The following is a 12,974-nucleotide window of genomic DNA, read 5'->3' on the forward strand; positions in this document are numbered from 1 at the left end:
CGTGCCTCTAGCCCCGCCCACCGCCCTGCCCCCATTCCCGCCTCCCGTGGGCTGAGGGAAGCGGTGCAGGCCGCCATTTTGTTCAGGTGGGGCTTGGCTTGGGCCTGCTGAGTTGTAGGAATTGTGCGGCTTGGAAAGCTGTGAGAATACAGAAATGAGCCCAAAAGTGAGAGTGGAGATAGACTTGTGGTGGTTTTCACAGAATCACAGAATGGCCAGGGTTGGAAGGGAGGGATCTCAAGGATCATGAATCTCCAACCTCCCTCCCCCCCCCCCCCCCCCCCCCCATCACAGTCAGGGCCATCAACCTCCACATTTAATACCAGACCAGGCTGCCCAGGGCCCCATCCAACCTGGCCTTGAACACCTCCAGGGATGGGGCATCCACAGCCTCTTTGGGCAGCTGTTCCAGCACCTCACCACTCTCATAGGAAAGAACTTCCCCCCAACATCCAGCCTAAATCTTCCCTCTTTCAACTTAAAACCATTTCCCCTTGTCCTACTGTTATCTCTTTTCCTGTGTAAAGATGTCATACGCTGTATCTGCAGTGTGAATTGCTTTTTTTATTCACATATCCTGTAAGGCTTTGCTTTGGCCCTCATTTTTTTACATCTTCCACAATAAATCATTTCCAATTTGAAAGCAGAAATAGCAGAAACTCAGCTTTTAAGGCATCCATTGTGCTCCTACCCGTAAAGCAACTACAGCAGAGGGCCCTTCTTTAGGGTGATTTCAGTGGCATTTCAATAACAATTTTGCCAATGTTCTTGTTTTCTTCCATTTTCCTGTGTGCCTCCACAATCTCATGCAGAGGGTAAACGCTGTCAACAAGTGGCTGGAGATGCGGAGAGGCTCCTTCAGAGAAATAGGGCAGCACATTTTCTATGAAGGCTTTCACCAGCTGCTCCTTATACTGCAGAAAAATAAAGCATTTTTGAGATCATTTTCTAGTCATTCACATTCACTGAACAGTCTCTGAAGACAGCATAGAAAATGTATACAATTCTCAGACATTTCTCAGGTTGACTCATGGGCAACATCTATCCTGAAGTGCCTTTTATAGTCATAACTGAATTTCCCACATAAAGTGATTTTCTTTTGGTAATTTCTGGACTTGAAATTAACTTGGTCTCTGCTTTGAGGAGAGTGTGGCTGCAGATGACCTGATGGAGGTTCTTCTCTTTCTCTCCCCCAGACTTGATCAAGTCATCTGATTACCTGAGTTTTATTTCTTAGAACAAATCTTTTAGAATTATGGTAGTCATTAAGAATGTTAAAAAGTCCCGAGTATTCCCAATGCATTCCTCTGGTGTACTGGTTACTGGAAGGATGCACTTCATAGAGGTAGAAAAAGGAAACTAAGGTAATTTTGCAATGTTTTCTAAAGTTTGTAATAACAATTCAACCTGGTACTCTTTTTTTCTGCTTTAGAGCTGATATCAAAAGAAAACTTTCAAAATTGTCACAAATTTAGGATTAAACTATATACAGCGTTGATAGTCATTACTTGCCTCCTTGTCTCGTGATCTTAATAGACTTGCGTGGATGCTCCCTCTTTTGGAAAGCAGCCTTGCAAGCAAATCTCCATGAACTTCACCTCCACTCAGTAGTCCATAAATAACCCACCGGCCATCAGTTCTCAAGCAGCTGAGATTCTTCTCCCAGTAAGAGCCACCAACACAATCTAAAATAATATCTACTCCAGAACCTCAAGTAGAAACAGAAAGAAAAGAAAAAAAGAAACAGCAATACCATTGAGCTGTATTAAAGGTAGAATAATCTCAAGCAAGCAAAAGTAAAACATTATTCTCTTTAAGTACAGAATTATTCTTGCAGGTATTACTTAAATCCTGGGAAATGAACTGGCACAAAGATTTGTAAAGAATCCCAGCATGAGGCACAAAACCAAATCATTACAGATACACACGTGTCAGAAAGTGCCTCAAATGCTTTTAAAACCCTAATTTTTCCTAACTGTAAGAGAACAAAGTTTTGTGCACATATTCAAACAAGTGCAAAGATTTGCTCCTACATTTCACTGTAGGAGCGACAATAATATTGGCACCATTTTTATACTGCCAATGAACATAAAGCCAAAGGGACCCATGTGCAAAACAGAGCCCAGATAAACTAAGGAAAGATACATTCTTGGCCTGAAAAGGATGTTATGCTACCTGTAGTAACTCACGAGTAGTAAAGCAGATTTGATACCACTGGATTCCCAACCTCTTTAGCACCAAACGGAGCATGGAAGATTTGCGTGCTTCTTTTTGAAAAGATGGTGGAAACTCGCAGTTGAAATTGAGTGATGTGCATATGCTTTAGAAGATACGCACTTTTTCTTAACTGTGTCTTTCAGTCACAGGTTCTTACCTTGGGTGAAGGCCAAGACCTTTTCGCTAAAGTCTTCATTCTTGTAGTCGAACCCTGCAGCTGCTCCAGCGTTTGTTGTTGCTTTCAGTTTCTCCTGAGTTCCTGCTGTCACGATGGGAATAGCATTTGCCAGTCTCACCAGCTGAATGGCTGCCATACCAACCCCGCTAGCTCCAGCGTGGATCAACACTGTTTCCCCTTTCTGTATTTTACCTGAAGGAGGATGTAAAGGAAACGATTACCCTTTGGGGATTATCTGGGAAGTAAAACATGATCAAAGTGGCAAAAACTGAACAGATAAAAATAGTGAAATCTTAAAGAGATACCCTTATTCACCGAGTCCTATTTACAACTTCATGTCACAGAATCACAGAATCACAGAACTGTAGGGGTTGGAAGGGACCTCCTGAGATCATCGAGTCCAACCCCCCTGCCAAAGCAGGTTCCCTACACCAGGTCGCACAGGTCGGCATCCAGGCAGGTCTTGAACATCTCCAGAGAAGGAGACTCCACCACCTCCCTGGGCAGCCTGTTCCAGTGCTCCGTCACCTCACTGTAAAGAAGTTCTTGCGCATGTTTGTGCGGAACTTCCTATGCTCCAGTTTCCGGCCATTTCCCCTTGTCCTGTCTCCACTCACCACTGAAAAGAGTCCGGCCTCGCCATTCTGCCCCCCACACCTTAGATATTTATAGACCTGGATCAGGTCCCCTCTCAGTCTCCTTTTCTCAAGGCTGAACAGACCCAGTTCACTCAGCCTTTCCTCATAGGAGAGATGCTCCAGGCCCTTCACCATCTTCGTGGCCCTCCACTGGACTCTTTCCAAGAGATCCCTGTCTTTTTTGTACTGGGGAGCCCAGAACTGGACGCAGTACTCCAGATGAGGTCTTACCAGGGCAGAGTAGAGGGGGAGGATCACCTCCTTTGACCTGCTGGCCACGCTCTTTTTAATGCACCCCAGTGAGCCATTGGCCTTTTTGGCCACAAGGGCACACTGCTGGCTCATGGCCAACCTGTCGTCCACCAGGACACCCAGGTCCCTTTCCGCAGAGCTCCCCTCCAGCAGCTCATCCCCCAACCTGTACTGGTGCATGCAATTATTCCTCCCCAGATGCAAGACTCTACACTTGCTTTTGTTAAACCTCATCTGGTTTTTTTCTGCCCAGCTCTCCAGCCTATCCAGGTCTTGCTGAATGGCAACACAGCCTTCAGGCGTGTCAGCCATGTCCTTTATTAAAGCAACAAATCCAGAATGAACACAACTCCTGGTGTACTAACAGGACTCCATTCTACTGACTTCAGTGAACTGCTGCCAACAGAAAACTCACTGAATGTGAATATTGAGAAATCGGGCACTCAGCAGTGGAGAAATTCCTCAAGTTTTGGGTAACATTAAGGATTGGTTCTCCTGAAGTCAGCAGAGTATGTTGTGACTGGACAGATGTGGTCAGGATTTCAGAATGTGAGCTCATACCTTATTCTGACCAGATAGGTAAGATGTGAATGGTGTGACAGAGAAAACAGTTTGAAGGCAGACAGCATTCACATGGAGGCAACAATCAGAGGATTTAACAGCAGAAATGAAGGTGAACTGTTTTGACAGGATAGAGTCACAAGTACACCTCACCTACAAAATGCAGCAGCTGAAAAGCTGTTAACCAAGCCTCAGGAATGGCTGCAGCCTGAACAAATGTAATGTCTTTGGGAACTGGCATCAGCTGGCCTTCAGGTACTGTAACATATTCAGCCTGGCCGCCTCCAGAGAGCAGAGCCATCACTGCATCGCCAATCTTCCACCGCCCAGTGCAGCCAGGTCCGAGCCCAGCCACACTCCCAGCTGCTTCTAAGCCTAAAATATCACTTGCTCCCTTGGGGGGAGGGTACTTCCCTCTCCTCTAAAACAAAACAAAAGGGAAGGAAAAGCCATACATCAGTGAGTGTAACAACCTGTGGTATTTTATTTGCATACCTCCTATCTGCATGCCTTTTTATTTTATCCTGATTTTGGACTGTGCAAAGGTTTCAGTAATTTAAGGACCTTCCATCCTTTGGCAACACTCCCTTTTCCCTAGTAAGTATATTTGATTCTTAAAACTGTGCAAGTATCATTTCCTGCAAGCTCCCTACATCCACACCAATCCATACTGGGAATGGCTTTCAGTTCCTGATCATCGTTTTCTGCTCAAATTAGCGAATGGTCTAAGCATCCAGATAGACCGGAGTTCTCATTTTACATATTTTTTTGAAAGACAGCTGCTTTTCCATGTCTCCATGTATTGCAGGGACCAAAATAAAAGCATTCACCTACTCAATCAACACCTCTTCTTTCAGCCCTATGAGCATTTCCTTAGAAGACTCCCATCCACATGCTCACCAAGGCCAATCTCTCTTAACTCTTCTGATTTGTCATGACTACAAACGGACACTTGAAAAGTTGGTGTTTTCAGGTGCATAAACCCACTTAACATACACATACCTGGAGTAAATCAGCCCTGTTCAGAGCACTGGCAGAGACTTTCACAAGAACTTCTCCTTCTCTTGGATGTGGTTTCATCACTTCTTTCACGTAGAGATTTTCTGGGCCTCCTGGGCAATCAAAGTGGGCTGCCAGCATCTTCCCTAAAAACCAATCATGTCAAAGTCAGCATGAATGCAGGCATACTGTATAGGTGGAACATCTCTGCGATCTCTGCGATTAGTACAGCTAAACTCCTACACCTCTGGAAGGCAGAGACACGGGCTGAAGTGCAGATGGACAACACAGACTGTGAAGCAATTTGAAGGTGAAAGAGCTGCCTGAGAAACGGTGAGTTAGCATGATTGAAGGGTAAGAGATGCTTTGAAAACCTTCCTTGCCTCCCTTAGCAGGTGATTCCTGACTGCTGCGTGCTGGAGTCACTCCTGTAAAGGGTCCCACTATTGCAGAACCTTTCAGGTAACTCTTCAAAGCTTCTGGTTTTGCCACCAGCAGTGTTGAGATGGGCTGAGATGTCAAGCCTGTTTCCACCTGGAAAATCAAACTGGAGTAATCATCCTTCTGGGTACCGAGTGGAAGCACAAGAGGAAAGAATGGGAAAATCTCTGTTATTTCCTGTACTTTGCAGCATATAAATGCAATATAGATCTGCTGCACAAATGTGTGTGCAGGATGCACTGCAAGGTTGACCCTCTTCAGGTAAGCAGAGCTGCGTGATAGAGCTGCATGCCCTCTGCAAAGTCAATTGCTTTACATGATCTGCACAAAATGTTTAAGTGCGTACTTAAACATTTGTTGTAAGGCTGGAAATGTGGAATGAGAAACACCTTAAAGCCCAGGGATGTAATTCCCCACAGGGTGGTGCTCTGTGGCTGCTTTATGGTGAGTTGAAAACTGCTACCAGTTGAAAACTGCTACCAATTATTGGCATAAAGTGTAACTTCAAGGCTTCTTGTTCTGAGACTGGCTGGTTTTTTGTTTTTTTTACTCTCAGCTAACCCAGTCAATCCAGCCTGTCAACATTCATCTGTCAGCACAGAAATGTAGTGGGAAGCCCACTGGATAGCACCCTATACACGTTTCTCCCCTCTAACCCTGTTCCACTACAAATAATTAAAAATCAGATGGTAAAGAAGTTTTCAATCCCTCTTCCGACAGTCCACCAAACCCATTTTTATGAACGCTGTGTTGCTGGAAGCAACACCAAAATATGCATGTATATAGGTTTTAAAAAGTGTTAGCAATGATATGAATACCCACGTTGCTTTCAAATGCTTACAAGTGGAGAACCAAGTTTCCAAACCTTCAAACGATCAGATGTGCCAGCGGTGGCCTGAAGCAGCAGTTTGAGGGTGCGTGGTTTCTGGCTGTGTCTTGTGAGCCACCTTTTCCTCCAAGGAAGAGAAGTTGCGCAATGGGAACTGTCACTGGGAGCAGTCAGGTCTGGTTCCCTCCTCCCAGGCTCTGCCTTTGCAGTCAGCTGTTCCCCAGCAAGACAAGGGGTGCATTCAGAAGAGGTCGTGCTTTACTTGGAGAGAAAGACCTGAACTCAGTCAGAAATATTAGCACATCTCACTGCTATTTCTTCTCATAGATACGCTTTGTTCCACGGATCGAGGCAGAAATCTGCTTTTCCCTTTGACATCGACCTTGAGATTTCACGCACGCCCCCAGCGTGCAGGGAGGTTTGGTTTGGTGCCTTTACCCTGCTGCCCTTCATTGATTGGCTGGTTGTGTGCGTTCGGAGCTTCCTGAGCGAAGCATTTAAATGCGCTTTGGATTTCTGAACTCTGAATAGCACAGGCTGGATTTACTCACACTGTGTTAAGGGTGCATGAGCTGTGACCGCCCTTAATGCTAATTAGATCTGTCGCTGCTTCCTATGAGACTGCAGCACTCAGAGCTCGCTGGCTCGTGTCCATCCACCCACTGCAATTCTCCCTGCTGGTTCAGCCACCTTATCTCACCCCTTTGCTGAGCTTTGCCATTTCCCACAGTGGGAGGTGCCTCAGGTTATGCCTTTATCCACATCCCACCTGCCAGCTCCTGATTACGTGGGAGTTGTCAGGAAATAAAACTGCCATTTCAGAGTATTTAGATACGGTATCAATTTTCATATGTCTGTCTGTGTGTGGGGTTCTTTTGTGAGTTTCTTTTTGTACTGATTTTAATATTTTGGGATTTGGACACTTTGAAACTAAAAAAATTTAGAAACAAATATAGCAAAAAATTCTTTGAATCATAGAATCACAGAATGGCCTGGGTTGCAAAGGCCCACAATGCTCATCCAGTTCCAACCCCCTGCTGTGTGCAGGGTCACCAACCAGCAGACCAGGCTGCCCAGAGCCACATCCAGCCTGGCCTTGAATGCCTGCAGGGATGGGGCATCCACAGCCTCCTTGGGCAACCTGTTCCAGTGCCTCACCACCCTCTGGGGGAAAAACTTCCTCCTAAGATCCAACCTAACCCCCCCATCTCAGTTTAAAACCATTCCCCCTTGTCCTATCACTACCTACATGTGTTTATTTTCACATGACTCCAAGAGCTATAGATTATTTGCTTCTGCAGATGAGAAGGTCATGGGACCTGGTTTTCTTGAGCCTGTTCTTCACCTGGTGGTAAGGCAGAGCCTCAGTTGTCTTCTGTACAGTTCAGGAACTGTGGAGATGTGACATTGAGGGACATGGTGGGACAGGTTGCAGTTGGACTAGATGATCTTAGTGTCCTTTCCCACCTGAACAATTCTTCAATCCAATGGTTCTAGCCTGGTAGCAACGTTGTCCCTCCTCATGAGTCTTCACAGAACTTCACAATCCACTGTAGATTAAAGTATTTCTATAGCAGTCAGTGACAGTGCAAACAGACATGTGAAAAATGTGTTTTAATATTCAAAGGTGTACAGAGCAATCTGAAAATCTGTTAATGCGGCAATTTCCTTAGCCTCCTACGTCTGTGGTGCCATAGAGAAACGCTATGAGTTATTTTGCACAGGAAAATTCATCACCTTGTTATCTGAGAACAAACTAAAAGCCAACATACAAAAGCCTAAGGAAAGCATCTTAAACCAAATCCCGTGGGCATCACTTTAAATTCTATTCAGAAACTGGGATGATACATGCAGAGGGTACTCCTCTTGGGAGCTGTGAACTGTCAGGAGTTCTTGAAAGAAAAACAGAAGGAAAGAGCCTTCACTCTGCACTGGAATGCAATAAAACAGCAGGTGCTCGCTGGAATTGGATAATATGTCAGAGTTCTGTATTGTTTTGCTGGTGAACAGTCCTTCTGAACTTGATGGAGTTTGAGTTTTCTGCTGATTCAGCTACCCTTCTCTCTTAAGTAATCCGCTATAAAAACACAAGGAAATAAATTTATTTAAAAAAAAAAAAATCAACAATGATGAAAATCACACACAAAACTGCTGTAATCGAGATGCTTTTTTTCAAGTTCAAGTCCACCTCAGGCTTTAATTGAAAGGACAGCAGTCTTCCTAATTGCACAGCCAAAATCCTAATGCCTATATTCGTGTGGTATTATCTGTTCTACAAAATAAACACTGATCACTTTATACCTAAATAATTTGCAAAAATAAGATGCAAGTAAAAGCTAATGCCACTTTGTTTTCACAAAGAAATCATCCTGAAGGGAAAGAATAAATTCACATTGTCAAAACCGCAGGAAATCTGGCTCTGGAAACATGTAGTGGAAGTTTGAAGAATTTATTGCTGTCAGTCTTACAGCTCATTTCAGACTAAACAGCTTAGGCCCCAGAACACAGATTAATTGCACTTACGTGTAGGCACCTAGACAAGGAACAACACTGAGCACAATAGATCTGGAATTTCATTCCTACACAGTAAAATGGGCATACTCAGAGGTATAGAAATACCTGTTTCCATGGTGAAAACCAGGGCTACTCTGGGATCTGCTCTTTGGCATTCAATCCATCTGGATGATGTGATAAAATGATTTTATCCCCAGTAGTCAGCCGCACACTACAGCAATAGGATGTGTATCTGTTATTTGTCTCCCTGGCATAATCCTTGCCAGCACCTCCACACACTGAGAAAACTACATCTGAGATGAGCACAGCTTGTCTGCAAAGGACTATGTTTTGTTTTATTCTCAAACGGGGAACAAAGTGTGAGATTTTAACCCTAAGTCTTTGAAACACCGAACCTCAGAGAGAGGAACTTAAGAGGAGTCCCACAAAGGGAACTTGGGCAGAAGAGGGAAGGAAATGGGCACTTCTGTTAGAGAAGAGGTGCTTTGTAACTGTGAAACAAAACCTGAGAGGAAGCAGCTTAATGATGCTTTCAGATTCATACAGGCATAGAAGGAAAGTTTGAAACACCTGGAGAAGCTCATGGGTCTTTGAAGAAGTGGAATGTGAATCAGAGTATCGAAGATGATGCTCATACGATGTGTGTTAAGACACGGGCTCAGCATTAGTTGTATGAGGTCAAGGAAACATGACTGTTGGGTTCCACTGTGTTTAAGGGTAACAAACAAAAAACTTGTGCCACAAAGGCCAATGCAAGAGACAGTTCTGCAACCTGTTGATACCCATGGAAGCTTTGGATCATGGTGGGATGTCTGGAGAGCAGTAACCCATGGCTGTATTCAAGCTGCCAAGATTTTCAAATTTTGATAGTATGTCAGATAAATTTTTGAAGTTGTTTCAAGAGCAGAGCCAGTCAGTGAACCACTGACATGCAGGCACACAGGTACATGTGTTTGTCTTACCGAGTTTCTCCACAGCTTCCACACACACACTGGGACACATGCCCACTCTGTATGTAGCAATCAGGATGAAAGCTTTTGTCTTCACTGCTATGAGGCCTCCTTCTGCCTAGATAATACAAGTGGGACAAAGTTAGATGCATATACATACACACTGCCTTACAATTTAGGTTACCCACATTCCCTTTGCCAGTATACTTGAGGAAAAGACGAATACTCTCAAATCCTAAGAAAGGATGTAGACAGAACAGTAGCTGTGCATGTTTTGAAGACTGCTGCTTATTAAAGTCACTCAGAACCCTTATTGTATTGCCCGTTGTTGCTTCCAATGATTAATCACAGAATGATAGAATCATAGAATCACTCAGGTTGGAAAAGACCTTAAAGATCATCGAGTCCAACCACAACCTAACCATACTACCCGAACTCCAACAACCCTCCGCTCAATCATGTCCCTGAGCACCACATCCAAATGGTTTTTGACCACATCCAGGGATGTGACTCAACCACCTCCCTGGGCAGCCTATTGCAGTGCTTAACAGCCCTTTCTGTAAAGAAGTGTTTCCTGATATCCAACCTAAACTGACCCTGGCACAACTTGAGGCCATTTCCCCTCGTCCTGTCACCAGTGAGAAGAGACCTGCCCTGCTCTGCACCTTTAATGTATTATTGCACAGCAGTGTGAATAAGTTTCCCCAACCTGCTGGGAAAGCAATACCAAGAGAAAGAAGGAAAGAAACACACGAAAGCATTCATCCTAAGGCAACCAGAGAGTAAAAGAAGGAAGTAGGAGGCTTCCAAACTTCTCAGGACTGCCACAGCTGTCAACATACATTTTTAAGGTAGATGGAATGCTCATCTGCTCGAACGCACTTATAGTGCTTCTGCTTGAAGTAGAGTCCTTCCTTTCTAACTTGCAGCAAATTCTTGTAGAAGGCATAGATGAGGTTTATGGCATTCTCTGGTGGCACCTGTGTGCATACAGCACAGTGTTATGGACTGAAAATGTACGTCTTCACAATGACGAGCCGCTCTTTACTCATGGTTTACTCACCCACTTTCTTTGATACTTCACTTAAAATTACGTTACCTCAACCCCTAGGGCTCTGTTAGCAAGTCTTCTGAACACACTCCTCTGAGCATCCCAATGGGGAACTGTGCGTACCCTTGTCAAAACCGTTTGGTGGTGGTGTCACAGGGATTAGGAAAGCACGTCTCAGTGCCAGAGGATGCACAGACACACACGTGCTCACAAAGCACAGCGCAGCGCAGCTCCCCGCCCGCACCACCACTCTGAGCTCCTCCCGCCGCCGTCGCCCCGCAGCTCCCATTTCTTACATAGAAGCCAGAGGTGGAAGCGCAGACTTCCCTTTCATTTATGCCGATCGCAGCTGCGTTCTCCACGTGCTTTGTTCTGATGAGGCTTTCCTTCAGCAAAGCCTGAAGTTGGATCATTTGTTCTGTGAGAAGGAACAGATGTGTAAATGTTTAAAAGATCGCCCTCTTTTAAGCTGCAAACCAATTCTGGGAATTTAGGAGTTTCGACAATTAACGCTAACCCTCAAAGTAAGACACCAAAAATCCCAAACCTAAGAGAGCGGCAGAATAGACCGGCAGTAGAACGATTCCCTTTGCCAAAAAGGCTGTAAAACCCCTCCAAAAGTTAACTTTTATAGCATTTCTCGGTTGTTTTTCATAGCCGCAGGAACCGTCCCGTGCCCTCAACCGCAGCCCTGCGAGGCGTCGCCAGGGCAACTGCGCCCCCAGCGTCGCCTGCGCTGCCCACAGCGCTCCCACTCGAGAGGCGGGCCGTGCTCGGCTCCCGATTGGCTCACTCGGCAAGGCGCTCCCATTCTGATTGGTGGAAAAGTCCGCCCTGTGACTCCGGACCTGGCGTTCGCGTTGCTATGGGCTGCCGAAGCGCTGGCGGCGGGCGCGGAGTGATCTGGTTGCTCTTCTTCCCGCCTCGTCCCCTTGAGCCCGGGCGGCCACCGCTGGGTGCCCGCCCTGCGGACAGGAAGCCGAATCGCTGTCCTGGGGGTTCCCTCCTCTTCCGAGAGGCTGGAGGTAGTGGGGAGGGACTATTTTCTTAGGCGGAAGGACATACGGAATGGGTGGTGTGATCCAATCTAGGGCGGCGCCATTTTTGCCGCCCTGGCTGTACTGCAGCTGTGGAGGCGCTGAGGTACCCGGGTCAGGGGCTGCCTCGGAGCGGCCATCGCTGGGTCCTTCGATAAGTTTGGGAGGAAAGCCTTTCTGAGAATTTCACAGGGTTTGAAAGTCCTCATTCCGGTGCGTTTTAATACGTAAAAGTTTTAGTATAGCAGTATAAAGTGTTTCTCTTCTGAGGGGAAAAAGGAGAGGAGAGGAAACCATGAACGTGCAAATCCTCTTCTGTGTGAGGATTTGACCTGTACACGCAAACAACACAAATAATCTTACTTTACCACATTCAAGAGGAATAAAAAGCAGTTGTGTGTCAGGCGGTAATTTGAATTCTTAATTCTCTGCCTTCCTTTACACAGTCTGCAGGTTTCAGTGTGTTGCTAACAAGTGTATGTATGGTTTTTATAACATAGATATCAAGTGCATTGTGACTGGAGTTGGTCTTAAGGGTTTAGTTCCAACCTAGATCATTCCATGACTGTGAGCCTTCAGGGCAGCTTCTCTTAAAGGCTTTTGTCAGAATGGGCTTTTGAGAGGACAGAGCCTCCCCTGTAAGGGAATTTACTTTCTGCCACAGAAATGATTAATCTGCCTTCTCAGTGTTTCTGCAAAACCGTGCTTGGGGAGTGTATGGGAACTGCTGAGTCACGGCCTGAACCCCTGATTGATCACCTGAGGCAAGCAGTGAGTCAGCCACAGGAGCACAGGTGAAGGCAATTCACCTGTGCTGCCAGAAGGGGTGGAGCCAGGCTCCACTCCTCCTAGCCCTATTTAAGAGCTGGCTGCCAGTGGGGAAGGATCTCTTCTGGAGATCAGCTCTGCTGGAGTTTTGTAAGTGAGCCCAGGATAGGGGTAAGCTTTCTATCCATTCTCTTTTTGTTATCGTTATCTGATTTGCTAAACTCTCTTGTTTATTTTGTAATTATCGCATCTTAATATTCATTGATTATACAGGGGAGCTGCCGTGTATTTTAGCAGAGGGAAGAACGCGCTGCTCTACTGAACAGCACTCCTGAAGCAAGAGGAAATTTATTATGTTAGTGGAAAATGTTGGTGATAAGTGGGTGGTTGGACTGGATGATCTTAGAGGTCTTTTCTAACCTTGGTGATACTATGATTCTGTGAAACATACTGGTGCACATATAATGGAGGAGATGGCGTTTCCTGGCTTGATCTCGGTGCTTTAGCGTGAGCTTCATCTCTTAGAACTGGCTTTAAAA

At 45.5% G+C, this 12,974-nt stretch overlaps 1 protein-coding gene across 1 annotated transcript; it reads right to left on the minus strand.

Moving 5' to 3' along the window:
* Positions 1-722: 722 nt before the first annotated feature.
* On the minus strand, positions 723-11,070 carry TP53I3 (tumor protein p53 inducible protein 3; the record flags this gene model as incomplete). The annotated part of the gene is made up of 8 exons (XM_079532542.1): positions 723-914; positions 1,513-1,709; positions 2,375-2,587; positions 4,000-4,267; positions 4,849-4,991; positions 9,592-9,697; positions 10,422-10,559; positions 10,927-11,070. Coding segments are annotated over 8 exons (1,401 nt in total), but the record flags the coding sequence as incomplete, so codon positions are not given.
* Positions 11,071-12,974: the final 1,904 nt, after the last annotated feature.

This window comes from Tetrao urogallus (assembly GCF_951394365.1).
Source record: "Tetrao urogallus genome assembly, chromosome: 2".
Classification (NCBI taxonomy): Eukaryota; Metazoa; Chordata; class Aves; order Galliformes; family Phasianidae; genus Tetrao; species Tetrao urogallus.